The 19,800-nt window shown below is 44.6% G+C and overlaps 2 protein-coding genes across 2 annotated transcripts; one reads left to right on the top strand and one right to left on the bottom strand.

The window, feature by feature from the left end:
* The first annotated feature begins 1,936 nt into the window (after window positions 1–1,936).
* Window positions 1,937–4,174, top strand: LOC129849593 (UPF0193 protein EVG1-like). Its single transcript, XM_055916401.1, has 7 exons — window positions 1,937–2,045; window positions 2,217–2,310; window positions 2,417–2,479; window positions 2,650–2,829; window positions 3,170–3,301; window positions 3,586–3,686; window positions 3,865–4,174. The coding sequence occupies exons 1-7, from the start codon at window positions 2,043–2,045 to the stop codon at window positions 3,943–3,945; spliced, it is 654 nt and encodes a 217-aa protein (XP_055772376.1). The 5' UTR covers window positions 1,937–2,042; the 3' UTR covers window positions 3,946–4,174.
* An 83-nt stretch (window positions 4,175–4,257) lies between these two features.
* Window positions 4,258–18,397, bottom strand: LOC129849592 (MICAL-like protein 1; the record flags this gene model as incomplete). The annotated part of the gene is made up of 15 exons (XM_055916400.1): window positions 4,258–8,219; window positions 8,360–8,406; window positions 8,524–8,638; window positions 8,874–8,947; window positions 9,041–9,131; window positions 10,059–10,185; window positions 10,468–10,605; window positions 10,786–11,156; window positions 11,614–12,053; window positions 12,229–12,301; window positions 12,428–13,218; window positions 13,516–13,670; window positions 15,618–15,718; window positions 16,178–16,319; window positions 18,349–18,397. Coding segments are annotated over 15 exons (2,878 nt in total), but the record flags the coding sequence as incomplete, so codon positions are not given.
* Between the last annotated feature and the right edge of the window lie 1,403 nt (window positions 18,398–19,800).

Raw genomic sequence — 19,800 nt, 5'->3', positions numbered from 1 at the left:
GCCATGACGTTGAAGGAATTGTCCGTAGAGCTCTGAGAATGTATTGTGTCAAAACACTGATCTGGGGAGGGGTATCTAAACATTTTTGCAGCATTGAAGGTACCCAGGAACACAGTGACCTCCATAATTATTAAATGGAATAAGTATGGAACCACGTATTGCCACTCGGCCAAACTGAGCAATCGAGGACCTTGGTCAGAGGGGTGACCAAGAACCCAATGGCCACTCTGACAGCTCCAGAGTTCCTCTGTGGAGATGGGAGAACCTTCCAGAAGGACAACCATCTCTGCAACACTCCACCAATCAGGTCTTTATGGTAGAGTGGCCAGGTCGAAACCACTCCTCAGTAAACGGCACATGACAGCTGGCTTGGAGTTTGCCAAAAGGCACCTAAAAGGACTCTCAGACCATGAGAAACAAGATTCTCTGGTCTGATGAAACCAAGATTGAACTCTTTGGCCTTAATGCCAAGCTTCAAGTCTGGAGGAAACCTGGCACCATCCCTACAGTGAAGCGTGGTGGTGGCAGCATCATGCTGTGGGGATGTTTTTCAGCGGCAGGAAATGGGAGACTTGTCAGGATCAAGGGACAGATGAACAGATCAAAGTACAGAGAGATTGTTGATGAAAACCTGCCCCAGAGTGCTCAGGACCTCAGACTGGGGCAAAGGTTCACCTTCCAACAGGACAACAACACTAAGCACACAGCCAAGACGATGCAGGAGTGGCTTCGGGACAAGTCTCTGAATGTGCTTGAGCGGCCCAGCCAGAGCCAGGACTTGACCTCGATCGAACATCTCTGGAAAGACCTTAAAACAGCTGTGCAGCGACGCTCCCCATCCAACCTGACATAGCTTGAGAGGATCTGCAGAGAAGAATGGAAAAATCTCACCAAATACAGGTGTGCCAAGCTTGTAGCGTCAAACCCAAGAAGACTCATGGCTGTAATCGCTGCCAAAGGTGCTTCAACAAAGTACTGAGTAAAGGCTCTGAATACTTATGTACATGTAATTTCATTCATTTTTTAATACATGTGCAAAAAATCCCCAAAACCTGTTTTTGCTTTGTCATTATGGAGTATTGTGTGTAGATTGATGAAGGGGGGGATTTAATACATTTTAGAATAAGGTTGTAAAGTAATAATTTTTTGAAAAAAATCAGGGGTCTGAATACTTTCCAAATGCACTGCAAACATCACTAATAAATCAAATCACTGCCATGTAGTCAGTGCTACAACAACAAGATCTCTGTCCCACAACACAAACCCTTCCCCTAAGCAGTTTAATTTCTGTTTGTGTGTGTGGCAAGCTAAAATTGACTGCTAATTCGCTGCGTTTAATCGGCTGAGGCTGCATGTTACTCAGAGAGACAAAGAGAACCATTGAATATGAGAGGGAGGAAGGGAGGGCGCTAGAAGGGGAGAGGGCCAGTGAGAAGGCCAATAGCTACCACAGTCAGTACCCTACTTTACACATGGACTTTCATAAATGCCCTGCCTTAACTTACTCCCTCGTGCCCTGTCTCCCTCCCTCGCTACGTTTGCTCGCACTTCACAGTTCAGCTACGAAATGTAATGGATTCAAGCATTCAACAGCAGTCAGCAACCTAGATGATGGGGTAAAAATGTTGATGTTTTAGCTAGTTAGGACAGTCTCACAACGCACAAGTTGATACCCAAACTCTTTGGAACGATAAATCATGTGCCATGCTCTACACAGTTGATACTCGAGTCAAGAAACACAAATAGAAAACATTTAAAAAAAAAAAAGGTTAATTCTTCAACATTTAAAATATAAGTTACACTCAAACACATTATTGCACAAAAATGAACACCTCATTTTTCCATGGCTCTATATGCCTTGTACAATTATCTGTGGTTTTGCCTCCCTCTAGTGGGTCAATATTGTACTGCAAGACCAAATGCCTCATCACGTGGCTTTAAAATCTATGGTTTCTATGGCAGCCGCCAGCTATGTCCGGAAGAAACACTGCCATCATTATCCCATGGTGCAGCGTCAAGAAAGTTGAGAAAAATAGAAATCCATGGTAAGAAATACAACACTGTTTAGTTATGTCTTGATAAATATATTAAATGTTTGCAGTTTGGGTATCTTGACTTCCTAGCATGCAACGTTTTGTTATCTGCCATGGGCTTTGCTCAGCAGCAGCTAACGTTAGCCAGCTGGCTTTAGATAACTTCTCCGTCATTCGTTGCAGATGGAGACGTCTTCTCGTAATCAAGCTGGTGGAGGTCTGTGGAACTGTCCTAGAAGGACCCAGTACAGCAAGGAGATTCAGGAGATGCTGAAATGTGGGGTTTTGTTCTCTCTCTTTGTGTGTGTGTGTGTGTGTGTGTGTGTATATAAGCGTTAGATCCACACAAATACAATAACCCTACCTGTGCTCTGGTTTCACAGTAATGATGCAAGAGTCGAGACTCACCAACTTCCAGCAAAGACAGATCAATGACAAACTTAAGAGTGAGTGTCACATGTTTGTTATCCATCTTCTCTTGGAAAGTATTGTTGACTTACTGCTTGAACTTCCTCCACACCTGTTGCTCTATTTTGAGTCCTATCATTAATTTAAGTTTTATGAATGTTTGGCAAAATCAAAGGTAAAATAATGTTATGTTTGTCTGCACTTTCAGAGGGATCAGCTTTGCCATTGACCTGCAACCCCACATCATCGGCACCTCCCTCACTGCCCAAACCCAAAGTCGTAAAGAATAGCACAACCCGCACTCCAGCCAAGCCCCTGAGGCGCACCGCTGACAATTGTAGTTCTGGGGACAACTACACCAGAGATAGGTTCCGCCCCAGTGCCACACGTATGTGTTCTGCTTCAACTCTACTACCTTTCAACTGTCCGAGACGCTTGGAATTCTAAAGATAGGAGGCCCTGTTCTTCTGATATCAGAACTAGTTCACTGATAGTTGGTCAGGGACACCTGGGAACAAATGTACCACCATTATCTTCTTGTAAAAAAAAAAGAAGAAAGAAGTCATTTAGGCCTATGTGTGTGAGCCCTCTTTTACAGTAGTTCTCTCACATTTCATTTGAATGCATTCAGTTGTACAACTGACTAGGTATCCCCCTTTCCCTCTATGAGAGATCTGGATAAGAGATGTATGTGCATTCATTCTCTCCCTCACTTCTTCTTCTGTAAGGAGATTTAGAGAAGGAGAAGAGGAGGCTCCAGAACATTCTAGCTACGGGACAGGAGGAACCCAGACCCAGTCGTCCCAGGAACATTTCCCTGGACCAGGGCCCAGAGGAGGAGAGGGACCGCTTCCAGGAGGGTGAGGTTTACCTCAGAGAGGGAGAGAGTTACTGCTTTCTGGCCACGGGGAAACATGTCGTCCACATCTCTGGCTCTCCTACATGTTTTCTACATATATCTCTCCTCCTCACATACATAACTTTCGCCTCATTTCAATTCAGTTCTATATGACTCTACTAAACTAATAAAGTAATTTGCCCCAACCTACTGTAACCCCGTCCCAACACAGTGTTTGATTAAGGAGTTTCTCCTTGGTTTGATGTACGGTCTTCAAGTTTTCTAAGGGTTGTGTTCCTTTCCTAGTTTTGGATGAGATTGAGGAGAGGAAGGAGTTTCTGGAGGAGATGACAGCCCTGGGGAAAGGGAAGCAGTATCACAACATCATCAACACAGAGATCTCACAGGTAAGTTGTCTGATATACCTCATGTCACAGGAATGTCTTTAAGGAAAATAATCTACACCTAAAAACAACAGTTTCGATGATACAGATTCACTGGTGAACACAACGCGGAATAACACACGTAGGTACACTCACTCTCTCACACCTTTTTAACGGTTGTTTGTGGCTCCTCGCCTTCCAGAAAATCCGTGAGCTGGAGGTGATTGATAAGGCCCGCAGTGCGGAGCTGAGGACCATTATGCCAGAGAAGAAGACTGAGTGACAGAGAGGAATACTCATCTACTGACTCTGCTGAATGGATCTACTATACTGCTAATACTCCTACAGAAAACACACTGCACAGGAATTCTGAACTCAAACTACTAGTCTTCATTTGTGCATAATGCTTGTTCAAATTATGGCATGGTAACAAATGTTGCTGGGAAGACCCCAATGCATCCTTATCAAACTGTGAAAAAGCATTGTAGTGTACATTAAAATATGACCACACATCTTTTTAGTGGCATTAATATGTTTTATTTCACAGTCTCCCAGATTTCAATGCGATTCTGTTGTTTCTTTAGGACCATGTTTCCACATCGCTCTACAGAAGCCCTTGGTGTGAGTTTTTAAACAGGAAGAAGATGCACAAACACACAAGCAGCCATTTTGAATGGAAGACAAGATCGTGTACTAGACAATATACGAACAGCCTATAACAAGACATTCAGTTTAACTCCGGACAAAAACGAGACTTATTGACGAATACATTTAAATAAGGGCACTCTTAACATAAACGGATCTCATAGTACTATCGACTTTGACGGCAGATTCTAAGTTAAGGCAAAACTCATTGGAATTAGACAGCGTTTACAGAGTCAAACAAAGGCATTGTAAAATATATAAATTAAAAAGATTTGCATATTTTGCAGACTTTCCCAAAACAGTTAAACTGATATCAACTGGAAGGTATTAATAGTTTGCTACATTGTTAAAAGATATCTATGGAATTTATATACACAGAGTGTACAAAACATTAGGAACACATGCTCTTTCCGTGACCTAGACTGACCAGGTGAAAGTTATGATTCCTTATCTATGCGACTTGTTAAATCCACTTCAAATCAGTGTAAATGAAGGGGAGGAGACAGGTTAAAGGAGGATTTTTAAGCATTGAAACAATTGAGACATGGATTGTGTGTGTGTGCCATTCAGAGAGTGAATGGGCAAGACAATATTTAAGTGCCGGTTTGTGTCAAGAACTGCAACGCTGCTGGGCTTTTCACGCTCAACAGTTTCCCGTGTGTATCAAGAATGGTCCACCACCCAAAGGACACCCAGCCAACTTAACACAACTGTGGGAAGCATTTTGAGTCAACATGGGCCAGCATCCCTGTGGAATGCTTTTAACACCTTGTAGAGTCCATGACCCGAAGAATTTTGGCTGTTCTGAGGGCAAAAGTGGGTGCAACTCAATATTAGGAAGGTATTCTTAATATTTTGTACACTCACTGCATGCATATATATATATTTATTACAATCCTTATTGTATAATGTAGCCCATAGAACTGTTCACACTTGTTTCAGTTGTAAATCTGGTCAGATTCTATAATACTATTAAGTCAGTGACCTGTCATGATACAACTAAGTTAGTTAAATACACTGCATCAAAACCCTAATCAAGAAACACAAGCCCACCATCTCCCCAACCAGGACCCAGAACTCTACCACAACACAGGGACACGAATAGGATTTTACAGTTTGGCATTGTAAGAGTGTGTTATAGAATTGTACGTTCCATTTTTAGCCTTTTAACCTAAGTATGAGATGTAAATGTTTTTATTGTTCAGATTTAAAAACAAAAACTCCCTCTACTACCCTCCCCCAACCCTGTAGTGCTTAAAATAACCCCCTCTCTCCCTCTACTACCCTCCACCAACCCTGTAGTGCTGTCATTTCAGAGTTTGTTTGTTTTTGTGTGAGTTATTTGCTACATTGTCACTGTATTTTTTTGACTACTAACAAAACAGAACTACTAACAAAACAATTAAAACAAAAGCAACGTAAGAAGTTCACTGACTTCTTCTTCTTCTAATTCTAAAAGCTTTAACAAGAGCAAGGTATTGTGTTTCATTTGAAAACAGCATCACATTTTGTAAAAGCAGAATATTTCAGGAACCCGAACAAAGAGCATGCCAAACTATCCCCCTCAGCACTGCCTGGACTGCGCCAAAATGCAAATTCCTTCCGTTTATGTTATAATTGTATTTTTTACATTCCTTGTATAAAGTCAGTACTTACATTCCATCTTAACTATTTCTTACCTGTCGGTCATACGTCTCATTCTCAGACCGTGATTATCCAACCCTAAACATGGTCCAATATAATATCTACAGTCCAATATAATATCTATAGTCCAATAGTCAGTGATTTGGAAAACATGGTAAGTAGCTAGTTAAGAAAGAACCATTTCGCTAAAAGCTAGTCATTATTTGGGTTGTCATTACTCCATCTACATTTACATTACATTTAAGTCATTTAGCAGACGCTCTTATCCAGAGCGACTTACAAATTGGAAAGTTCATACATATTTATCCTGGTCCCCCCGTGGGAATTGAACCCTGGTCCCCCCATGGGAATTGAACCCACAACCCTGGCGTTGCAAGCGCCATGCTCTACCAACTGAGCCACACGGGACCTTCCTAAACTGGCAGTATTTACTCACAACAATGGGTTCCTCTTTTAAAAAGATTCACAATAGTTCAGAAGTACCACAGACTCAAACCAGACAACTGACTGACACACACAACTCTTCGTTCTGTATCCAACCTACAGACAATGAGACGTACGCAACGTCCATGAACAAAGGGAAAACCTTAGGACCACTGAATAGGCAGGAGATGAGGGAGTGTTCTTTAGTTCCTATCATGATAAGAGACTGATAAATGGTAAGAAACCTGCAGTCATAGTATTTATATCTTTGTTAAAAGCCGATTTTAAAAAGGCCTGGGTCACAATGTGCAAAGTAATAATGAAAAAGGATAGAAGAAACCACATATTGCGCTGAACCTCAAAGCTACAGAAAATTTACCTCTTCAATTCAGTCTTCAGATGTTTCTTAAGGTTTTAGTCTTAAAGCAGTTGGGTTCTTAACTTTCTCCTCACACAAAGGCAACTTCAAATATATACAGTACAGAACGCATTGGAGTGGCAGTATTTGAAAGAGCATCATGGGAGCTACAGTAGGGAGCAGAGTATGTGAGCGGAGTGGAGCGAGGAGCTACAGTAGGGAGCAGAGTATGTGAGCGGAGTGGAGCGAGGAGCTACAGTAGGGAGCAGAGTATGTGAGCGGAGTGGAGCGAGGAGCTACAGTAGGGAGCAGAGTATGTGAGCGGAGTGGAGCGAAGAGCTGCAGTAGGGAGCAGAGTATGTGAGCGGAGTGGAGCGAAGAGCTGCAGTAGGGAGCAGAGTATGTGAGCGGAGTGGAGCGATCCCAATTTGACTGGAGTCTCAGAGCGAGATTCCCAAAGGCTGGAGCGTCAGCCTTCTCGCCCGCTCCAATTTCATTCCAGTAGCGCTCACTTCACAAGCTCAGGGCGTGCCCGGTCCAGCATGCATCTGTAGTCTACTTGTGTGCTGCTATAACCCCTTGCTTTAGCTACTGTCATGCAGTTCACTAAATATTTTCATAAAGAAACTGCTAAAACACACCGGTGCTAAATCAAGGTGACTTACAAGATGAGGACCAAGAGCAAGAGAGGGATTGCGGCGATGTGGCGTCCACAACTAAAGAATCAAATCGTGGAATCTGAAAAGACACGCATCCCGAAAGCATGATGGTGTACTTACCATATGCACATGCTAAAAGAAATAGGCTTGGCATAGTCCAACGTATTTGTTTATTCAAATACTTTTAATTCAAATCATATGGTTTGGTTTCATTACTTGAATACCAAATGGTAAGTCAAGGTAGTCACAAAAATAGATGGGTGTTGGTTAAATTGTGATTTTAATGAACGGAGCGAATTTGGAGCGGCCATTTTTTTCCTGTGAGCGCAGAGCGGTTTTTAGCGGAGCAGTTGAAAAGAGGTGGATCGCTAGCGCGAGCGGGATTTCCGACCGCTTAACTCTGCTCACATACTCTGGTAGGGAGGAGCGATTAGAAGGATATGCTACAGTAAGAGGAAGGGGGAGCAAATTACAGGTTGCACACATTACAGTCTTTAACACAGCTGTGAGAATCCTGTGTTGTTTTTCCTTCTCTTCCCTCCACCGTGTTTTGTTTCCATCTGTCATTTCCCCGCTCTTTCCATCTGATATGTCCCTCTGTAAAGGATGGTATCCCTCTTCCTTTCCTCCATCCATCATCCACATCCATCCTTCCATACCTTGTTCAGCTCTTGTCCTTCTCTGCCATCTCCTTGCGTGGGCTGCCACCTTTTCCTTGGTTCACACTCAACCTCTTCAGAACCTTCATGGGTTTGAACTTCTCCTTCTTCTTCTTCTTCTTCTGTTGCTGCTGCTGCTCGCCCTCTGCTGCTGGCTCCTTCTGGAAGTCTGGAGGAAGGGAGAGATGGAGAAAGAAGAGAGAGAGAGGGGGAAGACAGAGACATGGACGAGAAGCGTGAATACTTCTAGCGGAAAGAAAGATGAAAGGGAAAGTTCTAACAAAACATGAAGCTTTTGTCTCGTCTTACCTTTTCTCTTCAACATGGTCGCCACCAGCTTATCCTCTTCCTCTTCCCTATTGGAGAAGCACAGTAAGATCACCAAAAACACAGACATCGACTGCAGATCACCTATCTACTAGCCCATCCTGCTCTAAATGAGCTCAGACAGTAGATGATCAGTGATTGATTACCTCTGCCTGTCCTGATCCATGTTGTTGATGATTTGGTTCCGCTGTTCGATGACAGTGACCAGCTCTGTCATCAGCTCCTGCTCCCTGCCCTTGTCCTCCTCATTCCAGTCTTTCTCTACAAGATGGAGGGATTAAGAGGTGAGGATGAATGAAGAGTAACGCACTGACTTAAAACGTGGATTATTTTCTGGACCCCGTTCCATTTCAGTGAATTCAGTCCAACAACAAAGAGGAAGGAAAGAAAAATGTAATGGAAACAGGACTTTAGTTAACAAGCCTCCCATCCCAGGTAGCTGCAAGGGCCTTGTGCTCTATGATGTCATTCGCAAACAGGAAGTGAGATCACACACCTGGCTTGTTAAGAAGACATCTCAGCTCATACTCTACGTCAGCCTGCCTCTCCTCCAGGTTCTGCTGCTTGGCCCTGTCAAGAGAAAATAAATAGTGTGAGGATCTTAAAGAGACAGCTGCTAAATGGGCCAATGAGCACAGGCTCTGGTGAGGCTTTGGTACGTACGTGTAGACCAGCTCCGCCTCGCGGCGCACCAGCAGGTGTTTCTCATGGATCAGAGTGAACCAGTCCACCAGCAAAGTCTCCTCCTCCTCATCTAGAACAGGAACACCACCATGAGAATATGGATAATATTATACTATAGATACAAATATGGACTATTGACCTGACTATTAAACTATTGACCTGACTATTAAACTATTGACCTATTAAACTATTGACCTGACTATTAGACTATTGAACTGAATATTAGACTTTTGGAGTGGCAGGTAGCCTAGTGGTTAGAGCGTTGGACTTGTGATCGAATCCCCGAGCTGACAAGGTAAAAATCTGTCTTTCTGCCCCTGAAAAAGGCAGTTAACCCACTGTTCCTAAGTCGTCATTGAAAATAAGAATTTGTTCTTAACTGACTTGCCTAGTTAAATAAAAAGGTAAAATAAAATATTGAACTGAAGATTAAACTATTTAACTGAAGATTAGACTATTGACCCGACTAATAGACTATTGACCCGACTAATAGACTATTGACCCGACTAATAGACTATTGACCCGACTAATAGACTATTGACCCGACTAATAGACTATTGACCCGACTAATAGACTATTGACCCGACTAATAGACTATTGACCCGACTAATAGACTATTGACCCGACTAATAGACTATTGACCCGACTAATAGACTATTGACCCGACTAATAGACTATTGACCCGACTAATAGACTATTTACCCGACTAATAGACTATTTACCCAACTAATAGACTATTTACCCAACTAATAGACTATTTACCCAACTAGTAGACTATTGTCTATTTAAATGATTATTAGACTATTGACCCGACTATTAGACTATTGACCCGACTATTAGACTATTGACCTGACTATTAGACTATTGACCCGACTATTAGACTATTGACCTTAGGCTTAATCTGGGACCATGCAACCTCCCGATAACACAAGACTAGTCTTGAGAGGTTTATATGATAGCCAGGAGTGCAGAACACTGGTTGATATGATAGTTTTACCATTGGGGTTATCTCGTAGTTTTCTCTCCAAAGCCACTCCTCTCTGCTCCAGCTCATCCAGCTGTTTCTCCAGCTCTCCCATCTCTCCATGGATGTCCTCTGCTGGGATGTACTGGTCTGACTGCACCTGAACAACACACACATCACAAAACACTAGCACTGCAATCTTAAAATAATACAATATGGTACAGTTCGCATTATTTACATCCAGATTGAGTTGTTCCTTTGAAAACATTAGCGCCACTAGTCAAACTATAACCAATACCGTTGCCTATGGTAATAGCAGTAATAGTAGACTGTTGGCTTGTCGCCACATTCCATAAAAAGACTCGGACTGTCTGATGCTGAATCATCGAGTGACTCATTGAATTACAAACTTTAGCTGACGGTGGTGTCCTCACAATCTCACCTTGCGTTTGATGAGGGGGAAGCCGTGTCCAGGTGCGGGGGGCCGGGGGGGGCGAGGGCCTCTAGGGGGTCTGGTTTTAGGGGAGGAAACGGGGGAGGAAGAGGCTTTCCTGTTGAAAGGGTTTTCCTTACAAGTCCGCTGGAAGCAGAGAGAAGACAGAGATTAATGTAAAGGTCATAAATAATTATCATAGTATTTGTTAGTTAGGTATGAAGCTCATTACATTGAATATCTTGTATCATTAAAAGGTTCTTGGAAGTTAGTGGAGTTCATGTATTTTTACATGGTGAAAAAAATGAGAGGTCCAGAATCCCTTACCTTGGGGGGTGGAACTGGGATAGCACTTGATGCTGCCAGGGGGCTGGGTGTCGTCGGGGGTCTTGGGGGCGGGGGCCTGGCACTCCGATTGCTCTGCGGAGTGGCCGGAGCCGAGCTAGGATTGGCTGGCTGGGGAGAAGGGGAGGGGCTCGGAGAGAGGCGATTGGCTGAGGTGGAGGGGGTGGAGCCACTACAGGGCCCACAGATGGAGGGCTCTGATACGCTCTTGGTGAAGGGGTTGTCCTGATCGCCTGTGGCTCTGCCCCCTAGGGAAGCTGGGTGGGAGGAGCTATGGTCGGAGGCAGAGGATAGGCTCTCTATGCTAATAGCTGGAGAGGGAGAGGAAGAGGAGGGCTGGGAGTGAGGAAGGGCTGAAGAAATAGAGGGATGAAGTGATATCAGAAAACAGAAAAAAGGAGCAGAAGTTGAAATGGAAAACGAAGTAGAGTTGGATGGGAGGAGGATGGAGAGAAAAACATTGTTAACATCCATATATACACATCGAATGGGAACTTTCAAAATGACAACAACAAAACCACAGTGCTGTGCAGGACATACAAGACACATGATTTACATGATTTGAGGTGAAGTGGATGAAACTAGTCCAATGCTCTAACCAAGTGGTTCCCAACCTTTTTTGGTTACTGTACCACCAACTGTATTTTGTTCTGCCCAGAGTACCACTGAAGTACCACCTCAACTGCATTTTACCAGGATGGTCTGATAAGTCTTCAAGTACCCCCTGTGGATAGGTCCTAGTACCCCTGGCTGGGAACCACTTCTCTAACCAACCTCTGTCCTACTCTGTTGCCATCAAGGCCCACTGACCTGAGTTAGAGCCGGGGGCCTTTGGAACAGGCTTTGGGGGCGCCGGGCGTTTCTTGCACCTGGAGCCATTGGGGCTTGCAGAGCGGGAGGAAATACCCCCAATGGGGGGCGTGCCTGGGTCAGCTGCAGCGTCTGCAGCCTGGGAGATGCTGTACCACGGATGACTCACCACCACAGTGGGAGAAACCAAACCTCCTACTGACCCCTCCCCTGACCCCACCTCCTCTTCCTCTACTTCCTCATCGAAGGGGTTGGCGGGTGCAGGGGGCGTGGCTGGTCTGGAGCCCTCCCCTTTTAGAGAAGATAACGAACCAGTGTGTGGGGGTGTGGCCACTCCAGGGGGAGGGGGAGGTGCTGCTTTCTTCTTGGGTTCTTGGGATTGGACGAGGGCCAACCAGGGCGGGTTAGGGGGTTTGGGGGCGTCGCTGGAGAGACAGGAGCTGAGAGACAGAAACAGAAAGGGAGGGGGGAGACAAAACAACAAAGATGAGTGCATGAAAACATCCACATGCATTAATAACACACAAAGACTGCTGGACAGAGACTGGGAGAGGAACAGAGGAAGTAGTCCAATCACTGTAGACTAGTAAAGATAGGTTAGTCAGTATACCGAACCTTCCAGGGGAGTGGGATCTTTCCCGAGGTCTGGGAGCCGGAGGAAGAGATCTCCTGTGTTCACCGTGATCACCTGAGAGTCAAAATCAGACGTTTCATATATTTTATATTAGGATGGAGTTCACAGTTCAATTGAGGATCTACAGTAGCAAATAGCATAACTTATTTCAGCTGTCAATCACCTTAATCGACCACTCACCATTGACCGCAAGGTTGTCAACGCGGGGTGGGCGGACCCTGGGGGCGGGACGAGGTGGAGGGGAGGGCTGTGACAAGCGGCGAGGGATGGGGACTGGCTTACTGTTCCCTAGTCCTAGATGACTGACAGGTGTAGGAGGGATAACCCCATTGGCTGTGTCTTTGGCTGGTGCCGGAGTCTCCTCCCCCTCCTCGATGTCATCGAAAGGGTTGGGAGGAATGGAGGGTGGAGGTTTGACCTCTCTTTCTCCCGCACTGTCTTCCCTCTCTTTCTCTTTCTCTGTTTTCAAAGAGTCAGTTTTTGTCGTTGAGATAGGACATGGTGTAGAGTCAGAGTCATTGGATGGTGTGGGGGTGTAATCCTCATTGGTGACACCCTCTTGGGGCGGAGTCACTTTTGGTGGAGGCGTCTCTTGGGGCGGCGTCTCTTGGGGCGGCGTCTCTTGGGGCGGCGTCTCTTGGGGCGGCGTCTCTTGGGGCGGCGTCTCTTGGGGTAGCGTCGTCTCTTTTGGTGGCGTCGTCTCTTTTGGTGGCGTCGTCTCTTTTGGTGGCGGAGTCTCTTGAGCCGGAGTCTTTGCCGCCTGGTCCCTCCCAGAAGGAGGAGAAGTTTGAGGCAGCATGGGTCGACCAATCCTGACGGAGGGAACCGTTGTCGGTCGCTTACTTAGGTCCGGTCGGCCGTTCTGATTGGCTAAGGCAGACCTGGCAAAGTGATGCGTGCAGACCAGGGAGCCGACCTCGTTTCCTAGCTTGTAGGACCCAGGCAGCAGAGTGCTGCTACACTCCCTACACCTGAGAGAGAGGAGAGCAGGAGGCAACATGCAGACTATAGTAGGCTCTGACATACCCTGTGGTAAGCACATTGATTAAACACTTGTAAAAACAAGTTGAATTTCTTCAAACTCTGTAAAAACAAGTTGAATTTCTTCAAACTCTGTAAAAACATGTCAACAGAGGATATGCAACGGTCTGTTTTGAGTAACTGGAATAGCAGTGTTGTATCATTATACAGTAAACAGATTCAGCAGTATGACATGTTGTAGTAGCTGTGCAGACCAGATATACAGTAACTGAACGGGTGGTGTTCACCTGAAACAGTTGCGGTGGTAGAGCTTGCCGTCGACCAGGAACCTCTGCACCAAGTGGACGTGCCTCTGGCAGGCGGCGCAGCTGCTGCTGAGGGTGCTACGCTTCACCCCCGCCTGTACCCCCCCGTCCGTACCCATCGGACCAGGTAGACTCAGCTAGCACGGGCGTGGCAGGCAGGTGGCCAGGGTCGCAGGTGGAGGGGGTGTGGGATGGGGGAGATGGAGAGGATAGGGGGGAGGGAGGGAGGTGGGGGGGGAGATCAAACATGGAGTCAGGATCGAGGATGTGGAGGATTCATTCTGCTTATCATTCTGCTTATCTAGCTAAAACCAGTCTGTTATATTTCCACCACCTCCTCGGCTTAGAGTCATTGCCTTAACTAGCTACATTTATTTTATAATCGTTGAAAAACATTGTCTTGATATTAAAAAGTGATATGTATTAAGTGGAAAAGTAGTAAAGTTCCAAAACAGCCTCTAATTAGCTAGGAAAGTCTAGTAGAAAACTAGTATTAGTGAGGTAAGAAACTCTAGCAGGTGTTTTTAGGTTGAGTTAAAAGGGTTAGCAGCAAGTGTTCAAACTTGGCACACAACGTTAGTTTTTTTTAGTTAGTGTCTATGTACAGAGGTTAAAGTTCAAAATGACTGACCTAACTGTTTCGATCCCCCTAGCCCCCCACCCATCCTACTGTCTAGGCTCAGGACCAGAGAGGGGGGAGGAGGTCAGAGGCCAGGAGGAAGAAGAGGAGGAAGAAGAAGAGGAGGAAGAGGAGGAGGAGTGGATTTCCGTCTAAAGACGGGGAAGGAGGGAGGAGGCCGGTATGGGGGGGGGGGGGGGGGGGGAGTCGTAGAGAGGGCATGCGGAAGAAGGGGAGAGACGGGATACAAAGGCTATCTTTAAAAGAAAAACAATGGAGACTGAACTTCTAGGATATAGTCCACATCAATACTATCTTATAGGCCATATTTCTGAGATGGCCTATCATACAAGTTTAGCCTAAAAGGTGTTTAGTAAATAGAATTACTCAATCCCGTACCGCATTGATGTAACGGACAACGTGACTTCAATCGAAACTCACACACCAACTAGTACCCAACCTCTACCATATGGTCACACCAATAGATGCCATAGACAGACAACAATCCATTCATGCATCTGACACGTTAGCATCGACACCTGATACTGTGACAGTCAATATTACATAACACCCTTTGAGTGATTGTCCAGGTCTTGTCCATGCCAAAATACAAGCACAAATATATTCCCTGTTATGTTAAACAAATACAATTCATTAGTTATAATGCATGTACAATACAGTTAAATCAATGTAGTATTTTTGGCATTTTATTAGGATCCCCATTAGCTGTTGCAAAAGCAACAGCTACTCTTCCTGGGGTCCACACAGCCATTAGTTTAATTTAATAAGGCTTAGAATTAGAATCATGTGAATGACATCATACACACAATCCGTAAATCCAGAATATATGCATATTACAAGTCGATATTTACGTAATAACAAGGAAAACATTATTTCCCATTGACCCCCAGTGTAAAAGAGGCAACTTTGTCGTCGAGTTTTGTTATACAGAAATAACATACACCAGGTCAGAAACCCCGACCTACGGTTCGCAGTGCTCCCACGTTGGGAAATAGAGTCTGTGAGAAGAGCTCTTTGGCTTCAGGCAATTCGGCGTGGGACAGCGTGGCATTGTGGGGAGCCGGTGTTCAAGTAGGCTACACGTAGCTAGCTATGTGAGGGGAAAACGTAGCTAGCTATGTGTGTGTCTTACCTGTCAACACAGGTAAGACATTTAACTTGTTTAGTATAGTCTGTTTGTAACGCCATTCACTACTTGTAGCTGAATAGTCTGTTTGTTTGTGTCGGTGGTCTTGTCTAGCTTAATGTTCTGGTTGGAAGCTAGCAACACATATAAACAATAGCCTAAATGTAGGCTAATATTGCTGCGGAGCAATGAGGAGATTCAGGACCTTTCCCCATACGCGTTTCCATGGCAATTCCATTGTTTTGGCCGCATTCCATTGGCCTCTTTACCACATGTATTCATGCATCATCTGATTCCCGATACCATCGTAGCCCTTACCTCGGGCTCAACCACTTTGTCTCCCAGAGGGGCCACCGGTCTCTTCTGGGCCGGCTCAATGTGGCCTGTACCACTGGACCTCTTCAAGCAGGGGGGGTTGGCTACAGGAGAAGGAGATGGTATCAGTCAATTTCTTATTGAGTTTATGCATGGGCTAACTGTAGATATTTTCCTTTGTGTCAGAGCACTATAAAACCCAGAGGGCCTTTTGAGAGAACAGTTACAAATGCAATCGTATAGTAGTGACTCAGTGCCGGCCTGTCAGTGATACTGTCGCATCTAATAACACAGGACCACTTGTCATCCAGCTAGCGAACCGTTTAGGTTACAGCTGTGTACTAAAGGCCCAGGAGTACTGGACCACCGGTCGGTAAGCGATCGTTGTGGAACATTCAGATAGAACTATAATATGTAGAACAAATATGCCTCTCTGACAAATAGAAAAGGGAATCACGTCAGCTCTATTCATGACAATTCTATCTGCAACATTCCACAACACAGTCCTGGATTGGCGCTTTCATGGTGTCTGGGTCCTCCAACCCCAGAGCTGTACTACTCACCATGGGACTTGTTGGTGAAGAAGTTGTAGTACTGGGAGACATAGGTGATGATGCTCAGCCTGTCAGGCACTTTCATGGATACCATGTCCTCTGGGTCCAGCAGAGCAGGGATTCCCAGCTCCTCCTCCGCCACCTCAAACGCCTAAAGGAGGGCGGGAGGGAGAGAAAGGAGAAAGACAACAATGTGAAAACAGACATTAGTTATTTTATTGTGTGTGTGCGTGCAACGGCCCATGTACACTTTGATACTTGACCCCCTGCTTCAAAAAAAAACCTCTGTGTTATTTGGTCATAATGAAATGTTAAAGCCTGCCAGAATACTGTTGGTTGTATAACCATCTGCCTAATGAAAAATTCCACTGAGGAAATTAAGGCCTTAGTAGTTCTCTGCCCCAAATGGCACCCTATTATTTATATAGTGCACTACTTTGACCAGGGTCCATAGGGCTCTGGTCAAAAGTAGTGCACTATGTAGGGAATAGGTGCCATTTGGGACGCAATGCTGGTCAGGTTACAAAACACTGGGGATAATACAATCACTTGGCAGCTGTTCAATAAACAGGGCCACAATTGATGCAAAACTGTGTACATGTAAACAAACTGTGTACATGTAAACAAACGGTGTACATGTAAACAAACGGTGTACATGTAAACAAACGGTGTACATGTAAACAAACGGTGTACATGTAAACAAACGGTGTACATGTAAACAAACGGTGTACATGTAAACAAACGGTGTGCATGTAAACAAACTGTGTGCATGTAAACAAACTGTGTGCATGTAAACAAACTGTGTGCATGTAAACAAACTGTGTGCATGTAAACAAACTGTTACAAACTGTGTGCATTTAAACAAACCAGTGAACGGGAGCTGTTTTTGCATGTGAAAAACAGACATATTCATCTAATGTAATATCAGTCAAAACAACGACAGCTTGCAGACAGTAGTTGAGCTGAATGTTATCCCAGCAGCAAGATCAACTCTAGCAATTAACTCAAAACAGAACGTCCCATGATGACTAAACCTTCTCAAGGATTATCAGTAGTCAGATACGTCTGAGAAACAATGGTAAACAAACGCAGGGGAACAACTGAAATCTACCGTATAGACAGTGATTGGAAGTTAATCATCTAGCTTTAGTTTAGCATGCTGCGTGTTTGGGTTCAGGATTAGGCTGTCTCGGGCTAACTCAGGCTAATGCCGTAGCTACAGTGAAACACTGCAAATGTTCACAGATATCTGACATGCTGCCAGTGAAGCAGTTATTTCAACCACCAACTGCTTCAACCCTGAAAAAGCTCTTGGATAATTGGAAAGAAATGTAAACAGTAGCATTCAGCTGACAACTCAAGCTCAGGTTGAGGATTGCTATAAGTAGGCTAACCAAGGCCTACTCAACACCACGGCAATGTTATTTTGGCCCCTTTGCAGTTGTTGACAAACAAATATTTGGCTTTGTTATTTAAATGATTTCTACAAACAAGCCTACAGCGGAGGACTAGTTTTTTTTCATATCCTCCTTTTGGTTAACTTTTGTTTTGTCTTTCGTTTTGTTTTGTCATTCTTTCCTGTCCTCATTTGCTTGCTCTCGCTCCCCCTTTCTCTCCTTCCCTCCCCCCCTTCACATGTCAGGCTCCGGCAGGAACCAATAAACAACTATGCTCTCGACAGACAGACAGAGAGACAGACAGACAGACAGACACAGACAGACACAGATAGACAGACAGATACATAGAAAGACAGACAGACAGATACATAGAAAGACAGACAGACAGATACATAGAAAGAAAGACAGACAAACAGACATGAAGCAAACAGATGAAAATGTATGATAGTTAGCTGACTAACTGCAGACACTGCTCCACTGTCTCACCCATGTGACATCTGTTACTCATCTCTATTACCTTCCTAAACAACACTCACACTCTCATAGACACTAGCAGGCCTACACCTGGCTACACTGTATTCTAGCATAACAGAACTCACCCAATACATACCCTACCACAGACACAGAGGGAACCAGAGTAGCAACCATGACTGACTTGTCACAGCTAATTACAGTATCCGGCAACATGAAGTCACTAGCTGGTTCACAACTAATCATTACATCTAGGCCAAGGCTATTAGAGTGTGTCTGCATGTGGAGAAGTGATGTGTTCTAGTGACTCACCAGACGGTTGTTCTCGTAGACATTCTCTTTGGAGAGGGAGTCAAAGTCTCTGGCATGACAGGGGGGAAAAAAGACAACATTTAAAATCTAAACGAATAACCTACTCTAAACCATTGATACAATCACAATACTACAGTCAAAATATGAGAGATCACACTGCTATTGTTATGTAAAAGGTTGAGCATCTAACCAGACCAGAAATAACCCATATAGCATATTAAAGCTATAATACGTCACTTTTTGGGCAACCCGACCAAATTCACATAGAAATTTGAGTTATAGATCAGTTATAGATGAATTCCCATTGAAAGCATGTCTACGAAGTGGTAGATCTGTTCTATACGTGCTATTTCTCTGCTTCCCGTTCGGAAGTTTTGTTTTTGCGTCTTTTACTTTGGGTTTTGTACACCACCTTCAAACAGCTGAATGAATATACAATATTTTGGGTTATGGAAAATATTTTCCAAAGAGGTTTAGATGGTACAATGATTGTCTACACAATGACTGTTTGTTTTGTCACACAAACTGAAATTAGGCTAACTATTAGAATTTTTGCAACCAGGAAATGGCGGAGCAATTTTTGCTTAGTGCATCTAAGTAATGCCAGGCCTAACTATCTTGGGGGGGGGGGGGGTTAGTCGGTTTGATCTCATCAGAAAAGTCTTGAGTGATGGCCCATCAAACACCATCAGGATCCGAACAGAACGACAGACAGTGTTTGGCCATACACAACCAGTTACCTCCATATTTCACTGAGAATGGGGCCACAGCGCACATCAACATCAACAGTGTTTTATGGGTGAACCCCACTGTGATGAAAGGACAGCAGGTTGGCTCAACACAGCAGTAATGAGTAGGTGGCTAGTTGACTGGGCCTGGAGCAGGGAACTAAACCTTATGTTCCCACCAGTTAACATCCTGCTGTAAAACTGCTGTCAAATGGAACCCTATTCATTATGTAGAGCACTACTTTTGACCAGAGCTCTATGGACCCTGATCAAAAGTCGTGCACTATGTAGGGAATAGGGTGGGATTTGGGACGTAAACCGAGAACATTTGTGAGTTGCTTTTGGACGCAACGTTTCTGCTCTGTTAAAGGTATGTAGGAAAAACACCAACATGTTGGTTCTCAGTCTGGCTACAGGAAACCTCACTAGCACAGCCAGCCCATAGACTAGTATGAGACAGCCTATATCACAGGCAGCCAATAGACTAGTATGAGACTGCCTATAGCACAACCAGCCCATAGACTGGTATGAGACTGCCTATAGCACAGCCAGCCCATAGACTGGTATGAGACAGCCCAAAGCACAGCCAGCCCATAGACTGGTATGAGACTGCCTATAGCACAGCCAGCCCATAGAATAGTATGAGACTGCCTATAGTACAGCCAGCCCATAGACTAGTATGAGACTGCCTATAGCACAGTCAGACCACAGACTGGTATGAGGC

Source organism: Salvelinus fontinalis, unplaced genomic scaffold (genome assembly GCF_029448725.1).
Source record: "Salvelinus fontinalis isolate EN_2023a unplaced genomic scaffold, ASM2944872v1 scaffold_1547, whole genome shotgun sequence".
Lineage (NCBI taxonomy): Eukaryota > Metazoa > Chordata > Actinopteri > Salmoniformes > Salmonidae > Salvelinus > Salvelinus fontinalis.
This window is presented reverse-complemented; position numbering and strand designations above follow the sequence as displayed.

Coding starts and splice junctions, on each gene's coding strand:
- LOC129849593 (XM_055916401.1), top strand. Junction 2,480..2,649: donor GATCAATGACAAACTTAAGA/GTGAGTGTCACA, acceptor CTGCACTTTCAG/AGGGATCAGCTTTGCCATTG. Junction 3,302..3,585: donor GAGGGACCGCTTCCAGGAGG/GTGAGGTTTACC, acceptor TTCCTTTCCTAG/TTTTGGATGAGATTGAGGAG.